Source organism: Lampris incognitus, chromosome 10 (genome assembly GCF_029633865.1).
Source record: "Lampris incognitus isolate fLamInc1 chromosome 10, fLamInc1.hap2, whole genome shotgun sequence".
NCBI lineage: Eukaryota > Metazoa > Chordata > Actinopteri > Lampriformes > Lampridae > Lampris > Lampris incognitus.
Genome location: NC_079220.1, coordinates 10,933,942 through 10,957,627, shown reverse-complemented (window position 1 = coordinate 10,957,627; position 23,686 = coordinate 10,933,942). Strand labels below are relative to the sequence as shown.

At 48.1% G+C, this 23,686-nt stretch overlaps 1 protein-coding gene across 1 annotated transcript in view; it reads right to left on the bottom strand.

The window, feature by feature from the left end:
- Window positions 1–8,036: 8,036 nt before the first annotated feature.
- The window catches only part of wizb (WIZ zinc finger b), a 44,374-nt gene continuing 28,724 nt past the window's right edge, over window positions 8,037–23,686 (bottom strand). Inside the window, exons 10-16 of the mRNA XM_056287690.1 lie at window positions 22,458–22,910; window positions 21,429–21,932; window positions 19,866–20,447; window positions 19,503–19,714; window positions 10,496–10,793; window positions 10,110–10,275; window positions 8,037–9,179 (exon numbers count right to left, since the gene is read on the bottom strand). Coding sequence (XP_056143665.1) covers window positions 8,798–9,179; window positions 10,110–10,275; window positions 10,496–10,793; window positions 19,503–19,714; window positions 19,866–20,447; window positions 21,429–21,932; window positions 22,458–22,910 — 2,597 coding nt within the window. The 3' untranslated portion in view covers window positions 8,037–8,797. The remainder of the gene's footprint in view (window positions 9,180–10,109; window positions 10,276–10,495; window positions 10,794–19,502; window positions 19,715–19,865; window positions 20,448–21,428; window positions 21,933–22,457; window positions 22,911–23,686) is intronic.

Here is a 23,686-nt window from a genome sequence, read left to right as displayed (position 1 = left end):
GGTAAACTCAGACTACTGGACTTATCAGCCTAAGATGTTTTGTGCACAATTCTGACTGTATGTTGAAGACCCTGTCGTGGCTGCGGTGATTCAAAACCTTTGAAAAACCTGTTTTTACCCCAAAACCGAGCGTTGTGTTTCGCCCAAACCTGAGCACCGGCGGAAGGGCAGGTACGCCTGTTGGAGAGCTGCGCTGTACGGCGTGTACTCTTTGACTTGATTTGCTTTTAAACAACTTTGAAGGACAAAAAATTCTCTGTGGATTAGAAACAAATGTCCTGGAGACTGAGGATCCTACCAGGCCCGCGCTTGTCCTGATGATTCTGATTAGCTTATTGAAATATTTGGAGCGTCGGTCCAGACACTTAATCCCCCTGCGCTCGGTCAGTGGTTGCTTGGGAGAAAACAGTTTTTCAGGAAAATAGATAGGATTAGATTACATAGGACTCCCGCACCAAAAATGGATGTGAAGTGCACGAGAGCGGGAAGTGATGGCAGCAGATGGAGCAGCCTTGCTTCTCGGGGGAGCTGTAGCTCCTTCAGCTTCACGCCCTTCCCTGTCTGTGTCCAGTCTGCGTCCTAACCTCAGCCCGAGCCATGAAGGATAAGTCAGTCCACATCCGATCAAGATGTGTCTCTGACTTTACTGACCTTGGAAAAGAAGGGTGACATCTTAGTGGTTATAGCTACAAAGCTGGATCCAGATAAATCCCTCACGGATCTGATAAGACATGTTTAACCTTTTCACACCAAGTGACGACCCGATCGTCTATTTCTACTGAACATACTTGATAAGCGTTTCACTGTTGTTCGCTGTTCAACTTCACTATTTATTTGGGGGGGGGGGGGTCCCCCTTTTTCTCCCCAGTTGTACCCGTCCGATTACCCCACTCATCCGAGCCGTCCTGGTCGCTGCTCCACCACTTCTGCCGACCCGGGGAGGGCTGCAGACCACCACACGCCTCCTCCCATACACGTGGAGTCACCAGCCGCTTCTTTTCACCTGACAGTGAGGAGTTTCACCAGGAGGACGTAGCGCATGGGAGGATCACGCTATTCCCCCCAGTCCCCCCCCCCCCGAACAGGCGCCCCGACCGACCAGAGGAGGCGCTAGTGCAGCGACCAGGACACATACCCACATCCGGCTTCCCACCCCTAGGCACGGCCAATTGTGTCTGTAGGGACGCCCGACCAAGCCGGAGGTAACACGGGGATTCAAACCGGCGATCCCTGTGTTGGTAGGCAACGGAATAGACCGCCACGCCACCCGGACGCCCTAAGAGTGTCACTTTTGATTAAAAAAAAATATTTTTTTTCAATTCCAGGTTTACTTGTCTTAAGTGAAAAGTAGGTTTACACTTATTCTCATAGTAAAATGCAAGTTTTACTGGCTCAACACACGGGGGGGGACATAAAAGTACTTGTAAAAGTACTCGGGGAGCAATCCAAGTGCAAGAAGGGGACACACGAGTGTGGGGGAACGGTGCTGGACGGGGCGCTGCAGCAGAGAATGTCTGCACAACACTGACGGCGGCACACGCAACGTGCGACGGTGCGTCGGTTGTTTTCTCTTCCCCGCCGCGTGTGGAAAAATGGCAGTTTTTATATGCATGAGGAGGCCCACGCTCATCGCCCTCCTCCGCGGCTTTACATCCCATCGATTACATTCATGCTTTTCGGAGGCATCCTGCACAATTTCACAAGAGCGGGCTCGGGTATCGAAACCGGCGGCCTTCTGACTCGATGTGTCGCTGTCATCGCCGCAACGCAACGAGTTTGGCAGCCTCCCCTTCACGGGGGGGGGGGGGGGCTGGCCGTGCTTCGTCATCATAATGTGCCGGGCAGTATGGGAGAGAAAACATAAAAGGATGAAATCGTGTTATCGCACCGCGTTGCTACTTGGACTACCCGCGTCCCCTTGTCCTTGCTTTGTTGTGATGCTGTGACACGCTACACAGCCGGCCGGTCTCGGTGTTGGGTGACTCCGGTTCCGCGTCACACCCGTATGGAGGTTGTTGCCTTTGCAGATGGTTCCCATTTGCACAAAGTGGTATAATGGTGGTTTGCGGTGCCGCGTGTGTGTGTTACTTGTTGAAAGGCAAGATAGCGAGAAAAGCCCGAGGACACGGCATCGGCTATCATCGCACTTCCACTCGCATTACGATGATAACCGAGAAGTTCGTTCAAAAATTAGCTCTACCCGAGGCGGGGTGGGGGGTCATCTTGTTAGCATCTCTAGGCGGCCTTTGTGCTGCTTGTCGTGGTTTGACCTCTCATCTGGGCTCAGGTCATCGGTCGGTGACGCGTGTCTGCATGATGGTAGCAGCGCGGCTCATGTCCCTTGGTGAGATGACTGGATCGGGACCGCGGCGCTAAAATTCTCTGAAGGGTTGTTGTGTGGTTTTTTTTTTAATTTCCTCCGCCTGCAGCCGAGCTGTTGATGCATTTCTGAGCGTTTGCGCCGATGCGGCGCGTCAACGGATAAATGGCACACTCGAATATACCTTCATTTTTTTTTTCTCCCGGTCTGACGAACTGTAAACATCATGGCAGTATTTATAGATGAAACGTCAGACATAGGAGGCTGTCTGTTGTGGTGGAGCGTTTCTGACACTACATCGGCGCAGCACATCTGTCCAGGTTTTGGTCGCCTGCACCGAAGCACGGGTGCAAGGAGCGAAGTTTGAGTGAACAGCTCTTGTGTGCGGAACAAATAAAGTTGCCCCACTCCCACCCCACCCCACCATTCACTTTAGAGTCTGTATTATATGCAGAGACCTTGGCACAATCAGGCGCGGCTCTACGGGGTGGCAACTGCCACCTCTGGGACACAGTCTTGCCACCCCATTTATAAATCAGATAATATGTTTTTAAAGTGTATTTTATGTACATGCGTGGTGAAGGTCAATGAGACCCGCACCAAACTCATCTCAAACAGTAGAGAACAAAATACATTCGATGAAATCCGAGTTTTGAATAATAATACGTTTAGAATAATGTCCATTGCCCCCCTCCTTGAACCTCATGCCGCCCCCTTTGCCGCCCCAGGAAAAAATCTCTAGATCCGCCACTGGGCACAATGAGCACATGGGCCCTCGGGCCAGCTTTCCTCAAAATGAGGTTAAATAGGTCAGAGGTGGGAGTTTGCTTTGTGTCCTTACGCAGGTTTTCCTCCGTGGTGGTTTTGGGTCCTCGGCGCTCTCTATGGGACTTCATAGATTCATAGGAAGGCCTTCGATGCATTTGTGAGGCCCCGGGGGGGGGGGGGTTGTATGTGTGGGCAGTCTGGAAAGCAACTACTCGCCGTGCAAGTGACTGTGGCGTCCTTTATTCTTGCGACACCACAATGTTATTGCTCTCAAAAGTTGTTATTTCTCTCTCTTTCCCAAGCCTGCTGCAGACTACTGGGGGAGAGAGTGAGAGAGAGAGGGAGAGACAGACAGACAGAGAGAGAGAGAGAGAGAGGGAGAGACACCCCCCAGGGCCTCCCCCCCTTTTCTCCCCAATCATACCCGGCCAATTGCCCCACTCTTCCGAGCCGTCGCGGTCGCTGCTCCACCCCCTCTGCCGACCCGGGGAGGGCTGCAGACTACCACGTCTCCTCCAGTACACGTGGAGTCGCCAGCTGCTTCTTTTCACCTGACAGTGAGGAGTTTCCCCAGGGGGACGGAGTGCGTGGATGGATCACGCTATCCCCCCCCCCAGTTCCCCCTCCCTCCTGAACATGCTCCCCGACCGACCAGAGGAGGCGCTAGTGCAGCGACCAGGACACATACCCACATCCGGCTTCCCACCCGCAGACACGGCCAACTGTGTCTGTAGGGACGCTCGACCAAGCCGGAGGTAACACGGGGATTCGAACCGACGATCCCTGCGTTGGTAGGCAACGGAATAGACCGCTACGCCCACTGCTTCCGGGGCCTTTCATTCCCAGTCCTCCACCACAGGAGCTCCGTCTCTCACCTCCTTGCACCTGACAGGAAACGCTACTTCAACAAACCACAAAAAAGAAAAACCACCGGGCCTGTCTGGGTTTTAACACCGGCGAGAGGAGTCCAATGTTGGTCTTGAATGTCAATAAGTCAGACAGCGTGCTGGAGACCAAGGGGACACCATGTGTTTTTAACCGTTTGTCATTTCATGTTCTCGTCATACATATTCCGAGTGGGAAAATGTGTACCCCGGGGTGGCTGGAGTGATTCTTGGACAAAATTAGGGTAAATAATTCAAATCTTGGATTCGATCTTGGCAAAACCTTTGCTCCAATGTGCTATTCATCAAGACTATAAAAGAGACAGGAAAAAAACATTTGTCAACTCAAAGGATGTGACCGCAAGCTCGGATCCGTGCTCTCCCATCAGATATGAATTAAATAATGAATAAATTAAACTCTGGAAATGTATTTAGGGGGAAAAAAGGTTTGTAGCACTCCCTTCGGTTTGGCTAAGAGAACTTGGGGGTGGAAGTAACGGCAGTTTCTGAACATGAAGAAAACCGTAGAGAGGTGAAATTTAAAAGGCAGGTGGACTCTGTCCATGTCCTGCTCATGGGTCCCGTAAATCAATAGAGCCTAGATTTTTTTATTTTTTTTAATTAATTTGTTTGTTTGTTGTTTATATATTTATTTATCTATCAGTGGTGTTGGACTTTACTGCCAGTGAATACTTATCTTTGCACCTCTGTCTGCAGGCATCTAACAGTCCTGAGTAGCCACCGAGGGGAAGCCATTATCCTCATCACTGATCAGCATCACTCCCTTGACGTGAAGACAGGTCACGAGGTAGGTTAATAAGAATTGATCTAGGAAGCAACTTCCTGGGTTTCAGTGGAGGAGGGGGGGGGGGAGTGACATAAACCAGGAGCTAATGTCTCTCCTCCGTCTCTCGTGCTAATCCCTCAACGTTCATCTCTCAGTTCTGCGTTTCCATTAGCGGGGCGGCTGCCTTGCAGCGCGTGATGGCTGTGGACACGGCAGCGTTTGAAATGACTCATACGTGCTCTGGTTACATAAAAACCTTTCACGGACTCATTACTCTGCATAAATGCCCGTGGCCACCTTCTCTGCTCCTCTGCCTCCTAATGTTACAACGGCACGACTGCTCGACGTCGACCCTGAGAAGAAAAGCGTGTAACGAAGTCGCCCTCTCCTGGTGAAAGCTGGGAACGACACCAAACGCTGCAAGGCGCGTTAACGTCCCCAGAGCAACTTTCAACCAGTGCACACAGATGGGGTGGCACGGTAGCACAGTGGTTAGCGTGGGCACCTCACAGCAAGAAGGTCCTGGGTTCGAGCCCCGGGGTAGTCCAACCTTGGTGGGTCGTCCCGGGTCGCCCTCCGTGTGGAGTTTGCTTGTTCTCCCCGTGTCTGCGGGGGTTTCTTCCGGGGGCTCCGGTTTCCTCCCACAGTCCAAAGACATGTAGGTCAGGTGAACCAGCCATACTAAATTGTCCCTAGGTATCAATGTGTGTGTGTGTGTGGGCCCTGTGGTGGCCTGGCGGCCTGTCCAGGGTGTCTCCCCACCTGCCACCCACTGACTGCTGGGATAGGCTCCAGCATCCCCGCGACCCTGAGAGCAGGTTAAGCGGCTCGGATAATGGATGGATGGACACACAGATGGGGAAACACAATATTTACAGGAAGGATGAACAGTCAGTCTGTGTCTGAAATTGAAATCACATTTATTTTTGTTCAGGATCTGATATACTTAAACCTCTAACCCTTTGTGTACAGTTTCTCAGCTCCATCCTTTTTCTTCCCCCACATCAAAATTGTCATCTCATTACTTTTTGTTTTAACTACACACACTCCTGCAAACACACAAATGCATGCATGCATGCATGCATGCACGCACGCACACACGAACACCCTCACTTAACATACACAAAACCGCTTCAACCGGTCTCACCGGCTGAAGGGTGTCAACGTATTCAGGTAATCTTAAAAAGGGCAATTTAATAGACCAGCGTCAAAATCATATCTCACGCAGTGACGGAGCTGGCAAACCCGCGAGAGGCGGCGGCCTCTGGACTCCGTTACCACGCCAATGCTCGCAGAGGATCAAATCTGGATGTGCAAAAGTGGTCCCCTTTTTAAGGCCTGCTTTTTAGTGTCATTTGATACCGGGACGTGACGGTCACATTTTTAACTTCCTCCTTACGTTCAAACGCTCGGGTCTACCGTCCCCTGCAACATTCTCACCAGCACCAATGTTTCAGCTTGGAGAAGCTAACTAACAGATAAAAATAAAAAATATCCTAATATTCACCTTTCAGGACCGCAAATACAGAAATGCACGGAGCAATAAAAAATACATAGCATCAAAGGTTGAAATGAAATCACGATAGAGGAATTAAGATCACTTTTTTTTTCTCGTAACTAGCTCGCTAATAGAACCGTTGATAGCTCTACTAGCATCAACACTATTGTTAAGTACATGTAGCTATTATATATTATGTATCTATACTCCATGAAAGGGGTTGGGGGGGTGTCGTTCGGATCGAACAGCCGCGTTTCGAACAAAGGTCGACGGGGTGGAACAAACGTTTGAAAAGTTCAACAACTTTGCGTGGACCCTTGAAGTTATTGCTTCAGTTTCAAGTTGATATGAACGTACTCTGAAGCAACGTATAAAGAAACAAGACGAGAGACTTCAGGCTTCAGGACCCTGGACCTGCTCCGGATGTCAGCCCGAGGTCACTTTTTTGTGTGTGTGTGTGTGGATTGAGGGCCACTGATTTTTTACGTTTTTTTTTTAAAGAGCCCTGCTAGAAATCAAGTTTGGTTTGGGTTCCTGACTCCTTGGGTGTGATAACCTAGAGACCTAAAAGCGACAGCGGAATCCCACCAGGCCCACACTTGGGCACCCTTTGTCTTCGAAACGATGGGAGTCTGTGGCTCGCTCGTGCGGTGGATGCGAACCTCCGCTACAAGGACACCGTCCAGTCCATTGTTCAACGAGAGGAGCCTCGGGGACTCGGTAGCTGTGCAGAGTTTCCTCCATGAAGACATCCAATGTAAACAGCTTTTACAGAGGCAAGACGAGGAAGTAAACAGACTCTTTGGCACATCCTAACAGAGCGGCGGATGCATACACAAGTCCTAATCAGACAAAATACAGACGGGCTCCCCCAAATCTGCACAACTCCACCTACAGTGAGGCGTTAATGTGATGCAGTTTCACTTCTGTCCTTCCGCTTTCGAGTGGACAACGCGTGTATTTTCGCTACACCATGTACACATCCATACAAAATAGCAGACACATGCGCACTTATGTAAAGTGCACCCATGACCTATTTTCAGACATTCCAAAACTCTATTTTAGCTTTAAAATGAACTAGCTTACCACATTCAGATGTATAATAAATAAATAAAAATAATTTTGGGTTACATTGAAAAAGGCAGGAAGAGAATGGCAACACTATGAACGGGCAATATAAAAAAAAGTTGACAATGTGAATGTTTACCTTGAATGTTTACCACTTCTCAAATCTATGAACAGAGATTTAAAAGGGGGAGGGGGGGCGTGTGCTGTTCACACAACAGCAGCCCTATTTGCCGACCAAAGCAAACTGCAGTAATAACATCATAAACCATGTACTTATAAACGGCATAGTCATCTGGGGGGGGGGGGGGGATACATTATTAGAATATACTTGATTGTGTATGTGTACATACAAGGTATCATCAATACATTAGGTGCTTTAAGCTACATTCAGGCAACACGGATATTTTGGACAGTTAATTTTGTGCCATCGCCCGTCGCTATTACGTTTTACACCACCGGTACTTAACGGTGTGCTGAGGAGGGCCATGTTTGTGCAGGTTTTCCTTCCAGCCTGACATTACACCATCTGATATCACTTACCAGCCAACGCCTTTTTCTGGTTGAGGTCGCGCTAATGCAATCAGCCGGCGTGGCGTTGGGATGGAAAGATAATCCGTGCATTCAGGGCTCTCCACAGCATGACGGAGGACCGCTACTTTAAATGGAAATGGGGAGAGGGGGAGGGGGGGGGGAGTTTTATTTTTTCCCTTTTAGGGTGTGCTTCGACCTTTTGCTGCCTTTTACCAATCACAATTAGGCGTCGTCAATTTCTCCGTCCTCAAAGGGGCAAATAAGGTTAAGTGCTTAGTGACAATGTCTACATTGAAAGTGCCATCATGAACATTTTACAAGTGTTACTACATGTTTAAAGTCCCGCTCTCGAGACTCGGGTGATTACACACGAACGTATTATTTAATCTCAGTCATGAGGTTTTGGTTAAAAAGGCTAAGGCCAGAGCTACCAGTGTGCCCTTGCTTTTGAGTGGTTCTAGCATGAATGGGGTCGATCCCTTGCCGGACTTATTCGTTTTAGAGGGGGAAATGGGGGCAACGCCGTCCACCGACCAACAGGGAGGGCCGCGTTTGAGACGAGTTACATGAACCCCTAAATGAACCAATGAATGGTTGATGTACAGCAACAGTCCACGTCAACACTTGGACATTCAATAAACAAGGCATTAAAATAGTTCATCCTTCCCCGTAACCTTGTACAGTTCCCATAATCACCCGCTCTTCTCGCAGAGATAAGCCAGGAGGGCTTCGTTCCCATGATGAAACAGGACTCGGTGACAGTTAAGAAAGCTGCTCCGAAGGTGCTCAGGGCTCAGAGAACTCTTTGGGGGAGGAAGAGCACTCTTCCTTAAACCACTTGATAAAGGCCAGAGGAAGTAGATGGATGGGAAATATACAGGAAAGGCAGAAACTGGACAAAAAGAAAATGTTTCAGACAAGGATGGGTGATGACACCGTGTTTACACGGCCTGGGTGGGGATGGGAATCGGGGTTTGGTGTGGAGTTGCGGTGGATTGCTCCTCTGAGACTTTTACTATTGGTGTGGCAGTGACAGTCGGAGCGCACTCCGCCGGAGGCGCGGGAGAGCAGCTTTTGGGAGGGGGCAGGATACTATGAGAGGTGGCATGAGTCGGGTTGGATGCTGCGGAAGGGGTGAGGACAGTTGTTGGCGAGGCGCTAGCGGAGGTAGAGGGGGGGGCTGAGGTCTGGGCAGGAGGTTCAGTGGAAGTGGCTCTGGGCGCAGCGGGCTTCTTGTAGTTCATTTTGAGAATGTGCTGCTGGAGGTGCCTGATCCAGTCCTCCTGGACAGACAGAGGACCGTGGAACTCAACCTCGCAGAACCTGACAGAAAAAAACCCCAAACAAAAACAACCCCCACATACACACACACACACACACACACACACACACACACACACAATACTTCATTTTAATTTAAAAAATCATTGCATCGTGTACCGAAACTCTGAGAAAGCTTGCACACATTCAACCAACGTAAAACGGATTCAATCAAATTCAGAGCTGCAGATAAGAGAAATGAAGAGCTGCAGAGATAAGAGAAATGAAGCATGTGTGGCGTATCGCTTGCATATTCCACATAGTTCGTTCTCCCCAGTATAGTGCTTTAGCAACTACAGAGCTGCCTGGGGATTATGGGACTATTTAAAACTCGACCAGACAGCCCTGCTAATGCTGTTGTCTCAAAATGTCTCATTCCAATTTTTCTGAGCGCACCCGAGTTGGACCTTGTCCGAGGCTCCTTAAGTAAAGCCATTTCCCACTGTTTAGAACGTCTCAGGTTTCCCACTCTTTTTAGGAAATCGTTTTCCATGATTTCACAAGGACATTTTTCCGTGACTTTTGCTTGGACATACATGGCAGCTATTGCTCACAGATGTTCAGTATTAACCATCAGTGGAAGGCTCGGCAGTCTTGAGAAAGACTGTGCAACTTTTAGCTGGTCACTGGGGCACGCCACCCAAACGTCAAACTCCGATATGCAATCTCAGCAGCTTAAAATATGGCTAAGATGACAGTCTCGGCTAAAAATTGCTGTAAAATTACACAATTTGAGGAGGTAAAAAAGCAAATGTTTAACCTAACTTCGCAATTTTCCATGACCTCAATAATATTTCCAGAACATCTGATCAACGTTATCATTTCCCTGCTGATATCCGTGGGAAACAGTCAATTTCCAGGTTTTAAACGACATGTAGAAATCCTGCTATTGTTGTCATGGTTACAAATAGGAGGGATGGATGGATCCCTTACCGGCACTTCAGGGTGTAGACCTTGCCCACCAGTTTTACCAGCGGGTAGGAGGGGGGTTTAGGTACCAGGGCAGGGACGGTGCCAGTGCGGGGGGGCTTGGGCGAGCCACTCTCCCTCTCTGTCCCATCTGGGCAAGACGGGTGCTTCAGGGGCCGTCGTTCAAAACCTAGACAAAGGGGAACACACGGGAGTGTAGTGTGGTAAAACCTAGGGTGAAAGTGTGTGTGTGTGTGTGCATCTATGTGTAAACTATGTATCTATGAGTTAACTCGAGTAGCAAACACAAACTTGTACTGATTTAAAGCTCTGGATAAAAGTTGAGTGTGTGTACGCATATGGGCCTGTTTGCAGGGGTGAAAGAAGGATTATGTGGTAACCTGACTTACCTCTAGGCAGGCGGACGTTGAGCTCACTGCGTGCGACCTGTGCTTGAAGTGGGTGTCCGCTGGACAGGCGTGAGGGGCTGGGCTTGGTGGGAGAGACCAAAAGATTGCCACCAATGGTGCCCTCCGCTGTCTTGGAAGGCCCCTGGCTGGCCTCTTGGCCTACCAGCTGCCCCAGGTTCAGACCCACAGTGGACCACTGGGAGGAGAGGGAGGAAGAGGAGGATGAGGAGGCCTTCTGGGATGACAAGTGAAAGGTGTGTTCAGATTCCAATGACACGGAGATCAGCGAGCTGTTCTTCTGTACAACGAAAAGGATGAAGGAGATTGGTGAGCACTTAGACATGATGTAAAACATCCATCAATCCATCCGTTATCAAACCCTCTTATCCTGCTCTCAGGGTCGCGGGGATTCTGGAGCCTATCCCAGCAGTCACTGGGCAGCAGGTGGGGAGACACCCTGGACAGGCCGCCAGTCCATCACACAGGGCCGACACACACACACACACACACACACACACACACACACACACACACACACACACACACACACACATTCATACCTAGAGATAATTTAGTACGGCCGATGCACCTGACCTACATGTCTTTGGACTATGGGAGGAAACCTGAGCACCTAGAGGATGACCCCCAAGGTTGGACTACCCCGGGGCTTGAACCCAGGACCTTCTTGCTGTGAGGCGACCGTGCTGATGTAAGACATGATGCCTTCTATATTATGTGCTGATCCATACTGATCTGAACTTATTGTGTACAGGTCGGCGTTGCCAATTTCTTATGGGGAGAACACCTGATCAGGCCATTAATCACCATCTTGTTTAGCGGATGCAGGCCTATTGTCAAGGCTACACATGCAGATCACTTTGGCTTCACTTCACCCGTATAAGAAGCCCCTGGCTTCAAGAATGCAAGGACACTCAAAAGGTAATCTATTTTGTATGTGTGCCACATCACAGCACACAGAGAAGAAATGACAATGACGCAAATGCACCAGAAACTAATTCAGCCGGGAACAAAAAAAAAAGAAAAAAGTACAACCCCCCCCCTTCAACAGCATGCCATAATTTATCTGAAGATGAAACATAAGCTGCCAGGCACCCTGGTTACTATGGCAACTATCAAGTCAATAGCCGAGTTGCTCTGGCATCTGTCCCCACAGTGATATTTGCTGGGTGTAAAGATGCGGAATCTACAGTGAGGCACAAAGCTGTTAAACAACATGCCTGGAGCCTTCCAAGACACAAAATGTCTGTTTAGACGCCAACTGAGACATTTTATATTACCCGGCATCGGGGCCTGCTTGAGGGTATAGTGCTGAAGGTAAAAGGTGGGAAAGTAGCTGAGTGCAATATCTAACTAATGTCAAAGTCCTACTACTGCATTGTATACAATTAACCTTGTGGGCTGCAATGCTGTACATATTATAAAGATTGAATGAATGAATATTTTCTTTTCATGTCTAAAACGGCTCATCCCACATGGGATTACTTTACATGCAAAAACAGCAAGGTATTAAAAAAAACGCTATTTAAATACGACGAATGTTTAATTTTTGTTGTAATGTTTTTGGTCATCAAAGAAGGTTGACTCAGTTCAACTGGACACATTTCATCACTCAAAGTCAAAACAGGTTGAATCAGTTTAACTGGACACATTTCATCACTCAAGTGATGAAATGTATCCAGATGAACTGATTCCACCTTCTTTGATTTTCTTACCTGGGTTGTTGAGCATGCATCAAGACATGTTTTTGCTAATATTGGTTCAATGAAGAAGTTTAAAAAAAAAAACACCTAAAAATATATGCATGTCAAGTGACCAATAAAAACAGGGCCAGCCTTTGCCTGCAGAACAGCTTTAATCCTTTGTGGTATTTTTAAAGCCGACGTCCACTCGAAGTGTCTTGGCCTTGACCACAGCCGTTTCATACGGTGTTGGAATGTCCAACAGGAATGGACAACATCCGCCTGATGCGTGCTGTTTTTGCCAGAGCGTGCTCCTTACAATCTGAGGCCCCGTGCACCAAGATGGCATTGATGAAACCGGCGAAATATACACTCACTGGCCACTTTATTAGGTACACCTTGCTAGTACCAGGTTGGACCCCCTTTTGCCTTCAGAACTGCCTTAATCCTTCGTGGCATAGATTCAACAAGGTACTGGAAACATTCCTCAGAGAGTTTGGTCCATATTGACATGATAGCATCACGCAGTTGCTGCAGATTTGTCGGCTGCACATCCATGATGCGAATCTCCCGGTCCACCACATCCCAAAGGTGCTCTATTGGATTGAGATCTGGTGACTGTGGAGGCCATTTGAGTACAGTGAACTCATTGTCATGTTCAAGAAACCAGTCTGAGATGATTCGAGCTTTATGACATGGCACGTTATCCTGCTGGAAGTAGCCATCAGAAGATGGGAACACTGTGGTCATAAAGGGATGGACATGGTCAGCAACAATACTCAGGTCGGCTGTGGCGTTGACACGATGCTCAATTGGTACTAAGGGGCCCAAAGTGTGCCAAGAAAATATCCCCCACACCATTACACCACCACCACCGGCCTGAACCGTTGATACAAGGCAGGATGGATCCATGCTTTCATGTTGTTGACGCCAAATTCTGACCCTACCATCCGAATGTCGCAGCAGAAATCGAGACTCATCAGACCAGGCAACGTTTTTCCAATCTTCTATTGTCCAATTTTGGTGAGCCTGTGCGAATTGTAGCCTCAGTTTCCTGTTCTTAGCTGACAGGAGTGGCACCCGGTGTGGTCTTCTGCTGCTGTAGCCCATCTGCCTCAAGGTTCGACGTGTTGTGCGTTCAGAGATGCTCTTCTGCATACCTCGGTTGTAATGAGTGGTTATTTGAGTTACTGTTGCCTTTCTGTCAGCTCGAACCAGTCTGGCCATTCTCCTCTGACCTCTGGCATCAACGAGGCATTTTCGCACACAGAACTGCCGCTCACTGGATATTTTCTCTTTTTTGGACCATTCTCTGTAAACCCTAGAGATGGTTGTGCGTGAAAATCCCAGTAGATTAGCAGTTTCTGAAATACTCAGACCAGCCCGTCTGGCACCAACAACCATGCCACGTTCAAAGTCACTTAAATCACCTTTCTTCCCCATTCTGATGCTCGGTTTGAACTGCAGCAGATCGTCTTGACCATGTCTACATGCCTAAATGCATTGAGTTGCTGCCATGTGATTGGCTGATTGGAAATTTGCGTTAACGAGCAGTTGGACAGGTGTGCCTAATAAAGTGGCCGGTGAGTGTACTTGTGAATGTTAACTAGAAAGCTATCCATCCATCCATTAGCCGAACCGCTTATCCTGCTCTCAGGGTTGCGGGGATACTGGAGCCTATCCCAGCAGTCATTGGGCGGTGGGCGGGGAGACACCCTGGACAGGCCGCCAGTCCATCACACAGGGCCGTTAACTAGAAATTTCGCATAAAAATAACTTCGTCGGATGTCCGAGTGACGTAGCGGTCTATTCTGTTGCCTGCCAATACAGGGATCACCGGTTCTCATCCCCGTTTTACCTCCGGTTTGTTTGGGCGTCCCTACAGACATAATCGGCAGTGTCTGCGGCTGGGAAGCCGGATGTGGGTATGTGTCCTGGTTGCTGCACTAGTACCTCCCCTGGTCGGTCGGGGCACGTGTTCGGGAGGGAGGGGGAACTGTGGGGGGGGGGATAGCGTGATCCTCCCACGCGCTACATCCCCCTGGCGAAACTCATCACTGTCAGGCGAAAAGAAGCAGCTGGCGACTCCACGTGTATCGGAGGAGGCATGTGGTAGTCTGCAGCCCTCCCCGGACGGCTCGGAAGAGTGGGGTAACTGGCCGGATACAATTGGGGAGAAAAAAGGGGTGAAAATCCAAAAAAAAGAAAAAAGAAAAAAAAAGACTTCATCACATCATCACATTATCTCCTCTAAGTCAAAATGTCAGTTTCGTAGAACAAATTAATTATTAACCCGCCTCCCCCTCGCCTCCCCCCCAACCCTTCTTTTCCTTTTGGACGGATTTCACTCTAGCTTAGTTTCTTTTCTGTCTTTTTCAGCTCTGCGTGTTCATATTTATACATGCAGCACGTTTTTTGTTTTTGGACAATGGCTTGCTGGTTATGTCATCACACAAGGTCGATAAATGCTTCATCCCGGAGGCAACAAAGTACAAAGAGTTGCACAATTAAAGCCACGACATGTTGCAAGGAAAGAAAACACGTGTGCAACGTCATAGCTTCCACTGTTGGGGCGGAGGGCGAGTCGTAATTAATTTCAGAAAGTCGTGCGGCTGCTTTCTCCCCGGCTCATGATTCAGACGCCGTCATAGTGTTTGGAGCAAATCGTTAACGAATTTCAAAGCCAACATCATTACGAAAAACGCAACAAAATAAACAAGTGCTTGCCGTCACTGGTGCAAATGACTAACTTTCAGCTCTGCAAGAGATTAGCCTCAATTATACCGAACGTATAAGTAGAACCAAATGCTCTTCATTTTAAACACTAAACTAAAAGTTTGATTAATGAGTACGAACGCTGTGATCCTGGACCACGCTTTGTGACCATTTCCACACAAGTATTTCATCGTAATTATTTTTCTTTAAATGTGTAATAACACATTTTATATAAACCTCATCCATCCATCCATCCATCCGTCCATCATCTGAACCACTTATCCTGCTCTCAGGGTCGCAGGGATACTGGAGCCTATCCCAGCAGTCATTGGGCAGCAGACGGGAAGACACCCTGGACAGGCCGCCAGTCCATCAAAGGGCCGACACACACCCACACACACATTCATACCTAGGGACAATTTAGTACGGCTGAGTCACCTGACCTACATGTCTTTGGACTGTAGGAGAAAACCGGCGCCCCCAGAGGAAACCCACACAGACACGGGGAGAATATGCAAACTCCAGACAGAGGACGACCCGGGACGACCCACCAAGGTTGGACTACCCCGGGGCTCGAACCCAGGACCTTCTTGCTGTGAGGCGACCGCGCTAACCACCATGCCGCCACCTATATAAACCTCATGAGAACTTGGGGGGTAAAAAAAGCTGCTCGGTCTAAAAGGCGCTCCACTTTAGTTCCTGTGGCAGGCGTCTCCTCCCGTCTGATTTACTATAAAGTCACAGGACTCGAGACTAAACTAGCAGTAGTTTTGCCCCAGTACCACTGCTAAGCGCGTTTACATTTCTAACCAGTCTGCCACAAGAAACCACTAGCTGCTGGTAAACAATTTACGAGATAAAAAAAAAACTGTCTAAAAATAGTCAGTAGAAATAATTGTACTTATGTACACACCCACTCAACTATGTGACGTCACAACACAATGACCCAAATATCTCTCTGGGCTGATGTGTTATCGTTCATTTAGACAACAAAATTATACATCCCAATATGAACCAAATCCAAATTTCATCCTGATGAATCACTGAAAGACAACCTATTTCAATACTGAATTATTGCCCCGGCCTACTTACAAATGCAAGCCAAACGTGGCGTGAACCCAAGGCAGTGGACAGAAAGCCACTTTAATTTTGTCATTATACAAGTTACAACGAAATATGTTCTCTGCATTTAACCCATCCTATTGTATAGGAGCAGTGGGCAGCTGCAGCGCCCGGAGACCAACTCCAGTTCTTCTTTCCATCGCCTTGCTCAGGGGCACAGGCAGGAGCATTAACCCTACCATGCATGTCTTTTTTGATGGTGGGGGGAAACCGGAGCACCCGGAGGAAACCCACGCGGACACGGGGAGAACACGCCAACTCCACACAGAAAGGACCTGGGACGGCCTGGGGTTCGAACCCAGGACCTTCTTGCTGTGAGGCTGCAGTGCTAACCACTGGGCCACCGAGCTGTCATTCAGCTCCTGTATGTGGTGAATACCTGCCTATTCTTCAAGAAAATAAAACCGCCCGTTCGTCCTTTAAAATCTTAGTGTTGGTTAAATCTGGTGATGAGGAAGACTTTTTGACTTGGTGTTCATTAAATCACTTCTGAAATTGTTTAGCGATGTAGATGGGATATAATCATCTTGGAAAACAGGGACATTATGAGGATCTGTGTTTGCACTATAGGGTGCATCTAATCCTGCAAAACAGCCTCGTTTTTAACAGTAGTTATATTACTATAGAGAGCAAACGTCCATTTTCCAAACCGCTTATCCTGCTCTCAGGGATGCTGGAGCCTATCCCAGCAGTCATTGGGGGGGCAGGGGGGAGACACCCTGGACAGGCCGCCAGACTATCACACAGGGCCGACATACACACCCACACACATTCATACCTAGGAACAATTTAGTACGGCCGATTCACCTGACCTACATGTCTTTGGACTGTGAGAGGAAACCAGAGCCCCCAGAGGAAACCCACGCAGACACGGGGAGAACATGTAAACTCCACACAGAGGACAACCCGGGACGACCCCCAAGCTTGGACTACCCTGGGGCTCGAACCCAGGATCTTCTTACTGTGATGCAACCACGCTAACCACTGCGCCACTGTGCCGCCCAAAAAGCAAAAGTCAAACCTAACAATTGCCATGAAATGACTGCCCCGACCAGTTCAGAGCCACCACCACGTTTAGCAGTTGGTAACAGTCATTGCAGATGCAATGCAGCCTTCTGATTTTTCCAAACACAAAGCCATTCAAATGGTAAACGGACTGCATTCATAAAGCACTTTTCTAGTCTACCGACCACTCAAAGTGCTTTGCAACGAACGCCTCACATTCACCCATTCACACACACACACCCACACATTCATACACTGATGGCGGAAGCTGCCATGCAAGGCACCAACCTGCTCAGCAGGAGCAGTTAGGGATTCAGTGTCTTGCTCGAGGACACGTCGACACGCTCTCTGGAGGAGCTGGGGATCGAACCAGCGACCTTCCGATTACTAGACGGACCTGCTCTACCTCCTGAGCTGTGCCGCCCAATTCAAATGAAGAAATACGGGGGAGGGGGGGACAACTCATTTAATCACAGCACTATTACATGGGAGTCCATTTTTGCCCCACCAGGTTGTGTGTATTTGTGCACTGACCTTGAACATATAAGGTTCGTTATTACAGTCCTGATAGAATGAATACAGATATGTGGACAGGGTGGGGAAGAGTACTTGTGTGTATTGTATACAGACACTACAAGTGTATAGTGCCGGGGCATCCAGGTGGCGTGGCAGTCTATTCTGTTGCCTACCAACACGGGAATCTGCGGTTCGAACCCCAGTGTTACCTCCGGCTTAGTCGGGCGTCCCTACAGACACAATTGGCCGTGTGGGTATGTGTCCTGGTCGCTGCACTAGCGCTTCCTCTGGTGGGTCGGGGCGCCTGTTCAGGGGGGCGGGGGAACTGGGGGGAATAGCGTGATCCTCCCACATGCTACGTCCTCCTGGCGAAACTCCTCACTGTCAGGTGAAAAGAAGCGGCTGACGACTCCACATGTACTGGAGGAGACATGTGGTAGTTTGCAGCCCTCCTCAGATCGGCAGAGGGGGTGGAGCAGTGACTGGGACGGCTTGGAAGAGTGGGGTAATTGGCTGGGTACAATTGGGGGGGGGGGGGATAAATAAATAAATATAGTGCCTGTATACTGAATACACTATCCAACATGTAATCTGTAATGTACAGTTCAACTCAACAGTTCAGTTTAGTTACAATACTCCAAAAAAAGTAACTTGCTCACATTATATTCAAAATGCATTTTCAAATAGCACGTGTGAAGTAGCTGTGCTGTATTGTGGATATTATGTCACGTTATTCCTTATTCTTTTGTGATACTGGTATCTCTGTGCCATTAATCTCAATATGAATTAATTATCTGCCAATTACTGCCGCGCTCCACCAACGTGTGGTGCAAGCAGAAGGAAATGGTGCGTGCTGATTCAAAAATACTTCATAGTTGTTTTTTTCCCCCACAATGATTGTGTCACTACTTTTAATGAGGAGCATGGCCAGTACCGGGGCAATACATTTCACTGTGGGGGGCTTTCAGTTGACCTTACCTCGCTATTGCTATTGCTGTGTTGCGTGAATGAGAAACGGGCTAACAGAAGCATAAACACACCGGAACTGCATGCAGACACACATGAACACAGCACATGAATGATGATGGACAGAGTAAATCAAATTTGTCGTTTTCCATGTGTTTTATCGTTGATGAGTTGCAGACTGCAGCCTAAAAGACAGCATCCTTCCATTCAGCTCAGTTTTCACGCGAGCTTGCACTTGCTCACCAACGAAACATGACCGCGTAGTCCAACCTGTAACACCGAGGCCGGTTATGAGTTACGGATTCTGAAAGTATTCTCCTCGGACTCAAAATAAATGACTGTAATATGAATACTGGGCAGCGGCTGGATATATTGCACTCATGTGGTGTTAGTGCAATTATTGTTTGCACCGAAAAATTAGTGAAAACATCAATCCTTTGCAGCGAGCCTGAAACTGTCTTCATGCTCAGTATTATCGGTGAACTTGATATAATACAGAAATCCTGTTCATGGTTTTGAAAAACGGTGAGGAAACTTGCACATCGGGGCACATAATGGGCATGCTGAGAAAGAGGCGTTTAACTTTATAATCATTGTTTGGAGTATGCTCCGTTGCATGGGAACTGGAATAAGAAGGGGAAGATTTTCTAGCACAATTGACGAAACAGGATCTCGGCAGCATTATTGTGTCCATGTAAACATAGTCAAGGCTCAGCGTTTTCGGTTTTTATTTTTCAAAGCCATCCAGCATGCCAAATTTCGCCACAAGAGGACACTGTTACATAATCTCACACGAACAGGAACAACTTTTGGATCCGGGGAAACATAAAATCCGGGTGAAAATCAGTTTAAACTGATCTGCTCCTTTTAAAAAATCTGGGTATTTTTCAGTGAAAACCGAAAAAGCTGAGCCTTGAACATAGTCAATGATGCCATTATGTTTCTACACATAGACTGCATTCCAAATAAAATGACCTCCTCACCTTTTTAAAGGTGGAGCGACTGCCCTGCATGTAGCTACGGTGCATCTCCACCACCTTCTGGGGCCGGCTTCGCATCCAAGCACTCAGGGTCTCTATAGGGGAGCCATTTACACACCACTCTGTTACACCAAACTGCCGTAGGTGGGCCCTGGCATGGCTAGCCAGAGCCTTACGGTTTTCAAAGAAGAACCCACACAGCTCACAGCTGGCATCTGAAGCACATGGGAGTCAAAAGAAAGCAAAGTGTTTGTTAGTCATGGATGAGAATAACCCAGCGCTCAGTACAGGATCAATTTCATATGCTAATTTCAGCATATGTATATGCACAGCGTTGGTTTCCAGAAATAAAGTTTGTTGGCTTACCCTGATGAGCTGCTCCATGCTTGTCTGGGGAAGACTTCTTTTTGAAGGAGAAATCGTGTGGCTGAGATGAAATGGTCTTGAGTTGATGGGTTGGTGATTGGGTATTTTCCACTGAGCGGGTCTCTTCTGACAGAGGTCTCTTCCCCAATGGGGACACCCTGAAAAACTTCCCTGCAGGTGGAGTAGCAGATGGACGCACGCCCCCCAAACCCGGCTTGTGGAGCCTGGACCCTGAGTGTGACGGACTGAGTGGGGATTTCCGATATTTGGAGGACTGGTAGCCTGGAAACCCAAGACGCTCTGAACTCCCAAGGCCCCCCAAGTTCTCCCACATGGGGCTATTTCTTCCTTGGCTAGACTCCTTCTTTACCCCTTGGTTTGAAGGAGAGGAAGTGCCTCCCCCCTTCTTGTGCATGATCTCTCTCAGGGTGTCAATGGGGGAGCCATTGACGGACCACTCTGTGATGCCCATCTGGCGCAAATGGGAGCGGGCATGGCTGGAGAGCCCTTTCCGGTTCTCAAAATACTCCCCACAGAACTCGCAACGGATGTCCCTTGTTGGCTCGACTTCATGGGCCATGGCTGGAAAGGGCCAAGGAGAAGAAAAAGTTAAAACAGTCCCTTTGATATTGTGGACCTGCATAGTTCAGTGAGGATAGTATGTTACTACTACTGCAAGAATTAAAGGTTCGATACCCAATGGGAATAACCATGCTAAAAATGAGAAGAAAGAAAGAAGAAAGCCACTTTATTTTCTCATTGTACAGTTGTTTGGTTACAATGAAATTTGTTCTCTGCATCCCCATCCTATTGTATAGGAGCAGTGGGCAGCTGCAACGCCCGGGGACCAACTCCAGTTCTTCTTTCCATTGCCTTTCTCAGGGGCACAGACAGGAGTATTAACCCTAACATGCATGTCTTTTGATGGTGGGAGGAAGCCGGGGCCCCTGGAGGAAACCTACGCAGACACGGGGAGAACATGCAAACTCCACACAGAAAGGACCTGGGACGGGCTGGGGTTTGAACCCATGACCTTTTTGCTGTGAGGCAACAGTGCTAACCACTGGGCCACCGTGCTGCCCCATAATAAGGACTGGGAATCATTCACTACATGTTGTGATTTCTTAAGATTTCATGAGAAATTATGAAATCATAATCTTGTAAATATGAACTTTAAGGCTAGATCCCTCTTATCTACAGTAAAATGTGAAAACTGCAATAATACAAAGAAATGTGCAACAAAATGCATTTATCTTAAACCCCATGTATTACAAAAGCTTAAAAACATGAGTAAACAGTCAACGATTCAAATTTAAACATTCAGAAATGTAGAGATCATTAAACCAAACCTCTTCACAGCATTTCTTAATTGTGCATCAACATTGCAATTTGCATTGAATTGATTTTTCTCCCCACCCCTACTGAAAATGTATGCACTTGTGGTACTGTGGCGGACCTTGGATTCCCAAAGGAGAGATCTCTAAGTGGGTTCACAAACCCTGATGACAAGAATCTGGCCACACATTCAAAGCAATGGCCAAGTAGATTAGTCTATAAACTTACCCAAGTTGAGGGGGAACACGTTATCAGAACTGCCCCAGCTACAGTTGAGAGGTTCAGTGGAAAATCCCCCAGATTCCCCTACGGCTTCAGGCATGGTAACTTCAAGCTGCACAGGCTCAGGTTTCAGCTTGAGTATCAGCCCGCTGGAAGAGCTTGATGGCGCTGAATTCGTCTTGCACTCTGTGGGTTGTGGACTGGAGGGGTGGGTGAAGGTGAAGGGAAGACGACCCAGGAGGGTGGAAGAAGAAGGGGAAGAGGAAGATGACAGAGGAGACCGGGGGCTTGGGGAGGATGGCGGTGGGGTTTTGAGAGGTTTAAGAGGGATGGCGCAGGGCAGCCCTCGTCTCGTGATGATCTCCCTCAGGGTGTCTATGGGGGAGCCGTTGACAGACCACTCTGTAATGCCCATTTGACGTAGGTGGGAGCGGGCATGGCTGGAGAGGCCTTTGCGGTTTTCAAAATATTCCCCACAGAACTCACAGCCAATCTCCTTTGGAGGTTCACCTGAGAGTTAAAAAAAAGAGAGGAAATAGCCTTAAATTAAAATAAAGAGGATATCTGACCAAGATAAGCAGCTATGACATATGGAGTACTTGAAATGACGGTTTTGCTGAGTGATTTATCGTTATTGCCCCTGTATACTGGTTTGATTGTATAACCCCAGTCTCTTGCTATTTAATTGTGAAGCACTTGGTTAATCAGTTTTACAAAAGTGCAGTACAAATAAAGTTATTATTGCTAATATCTTTATCATTACTAATATTATCATAATTATACAAAATTTAAGAAGGATACATTCTACGTTCTATGGCAGTGGTACTTGTCCATGTGCCATGAAAGGCCACGTGTATGCAGGTTTTCTTTTCAACCCAACGCGACACCAGCTGATTTCACTGATTATTCCTCCTTTCTGATAGAAGGTGTGCTCATTAACTGGAATCAGTAGGCGTTGAGTTGGAAAGAAAACCTACATACACATGTCCCTTCATGGCGCATGTTTGAGTATCACCACTATGGTACTGTACTCACTGTGTGGTAGAGCCATGAGCTCCCTGCTACTCAGGCGAAAGACCTGCATTGAAGAGGACTTGGGACGCTTGGCTGGTGGGCCAAGCAGAGGGGAGGCTGAGGAAGAGGTAGCTTTGGACGAAGACCCACCCCCCACCGTAGTGACCTTGTAGAGGAGGGGCGAGGAGGAAGAGGAGGAGGCCGTCAAGAGAGACCGTTTCGGAGAAGACAGTGCAGTCGTGAGGCCCCTGGCATCTGCGTGGCCATCGGGCTGCAGCGCGCTGGCTTTGTGCTTAAAGTCATCTGTGTGGATGAGCTGGTTGAGGAGGTCAATGGGAGAGCCTTTGGATTCAGAATACTCCACCCCGAAGTGTCGCAGGTGGGCTCGGGCGTGGCTGGAAAGGCCTTTTCGCGTTTCAAACCAGGCACCACAGAGCTGGCAAATGATGTCTTTGTTTGGGTCTGCTTCCAATGCTGCACATTATGAAAAGAGACCAAAACCGATAGACTTATCAAACCAATCAATCAATCAATCAATCAAGTTGCATTTTATATAGTGCTTTTCTAGCTGCAACGGCCACTCAAAGCGCTTTACAAAAAATACAAATACAAAACTTCAAATCACAATTACTGAAGGTTAGGTGTCCAAAGAAGGATTACAATTCTAGACTAATTTACCTTCCTTTGAATATATATTTTATCAAACACCAAAAGAACAGGAAAAAAGCAACAATAAAAAGGGCAACAACAATGATTTGCAAGATTATCTCCATATGTATGTCAGCAGCCATAACGCTGAACTTGTTTCAGTGTCTCTGAAATGCTGCTGAAAATGTTAAAGTGAAAACTGTCTCCCTGGTTTGCTGATAGGCTGCACTGTATAAGAAATAAAATCCATCAATCCATTATCCAATCTGCTTATCCCACTCGGGGTCACGGGATGCTGGAGCGTATCCCAGCAGTCATTGGGCGGCAGGTGAGGAGACACCCTGGACAGGCCGCCAGGCCATCACAGGGCCAACACGTTCACACCTAGGGGCAATTTACTACGGCCGATTCACCTGACCTACATGTCTTTGGACCGCGGGAGGAAACCAAAGCACCTGGAGGAAACCCACAAACATGGGGAGAACATGCAAACTCCACACAGAGGATGCTCTGAGATGACTCCCAAGGTTGGACAACCCCGGGGCTCGAACCCAGGACCTTCTTGCTGTGAGGCGACCATGTTAACCACTGTGCCACCATGC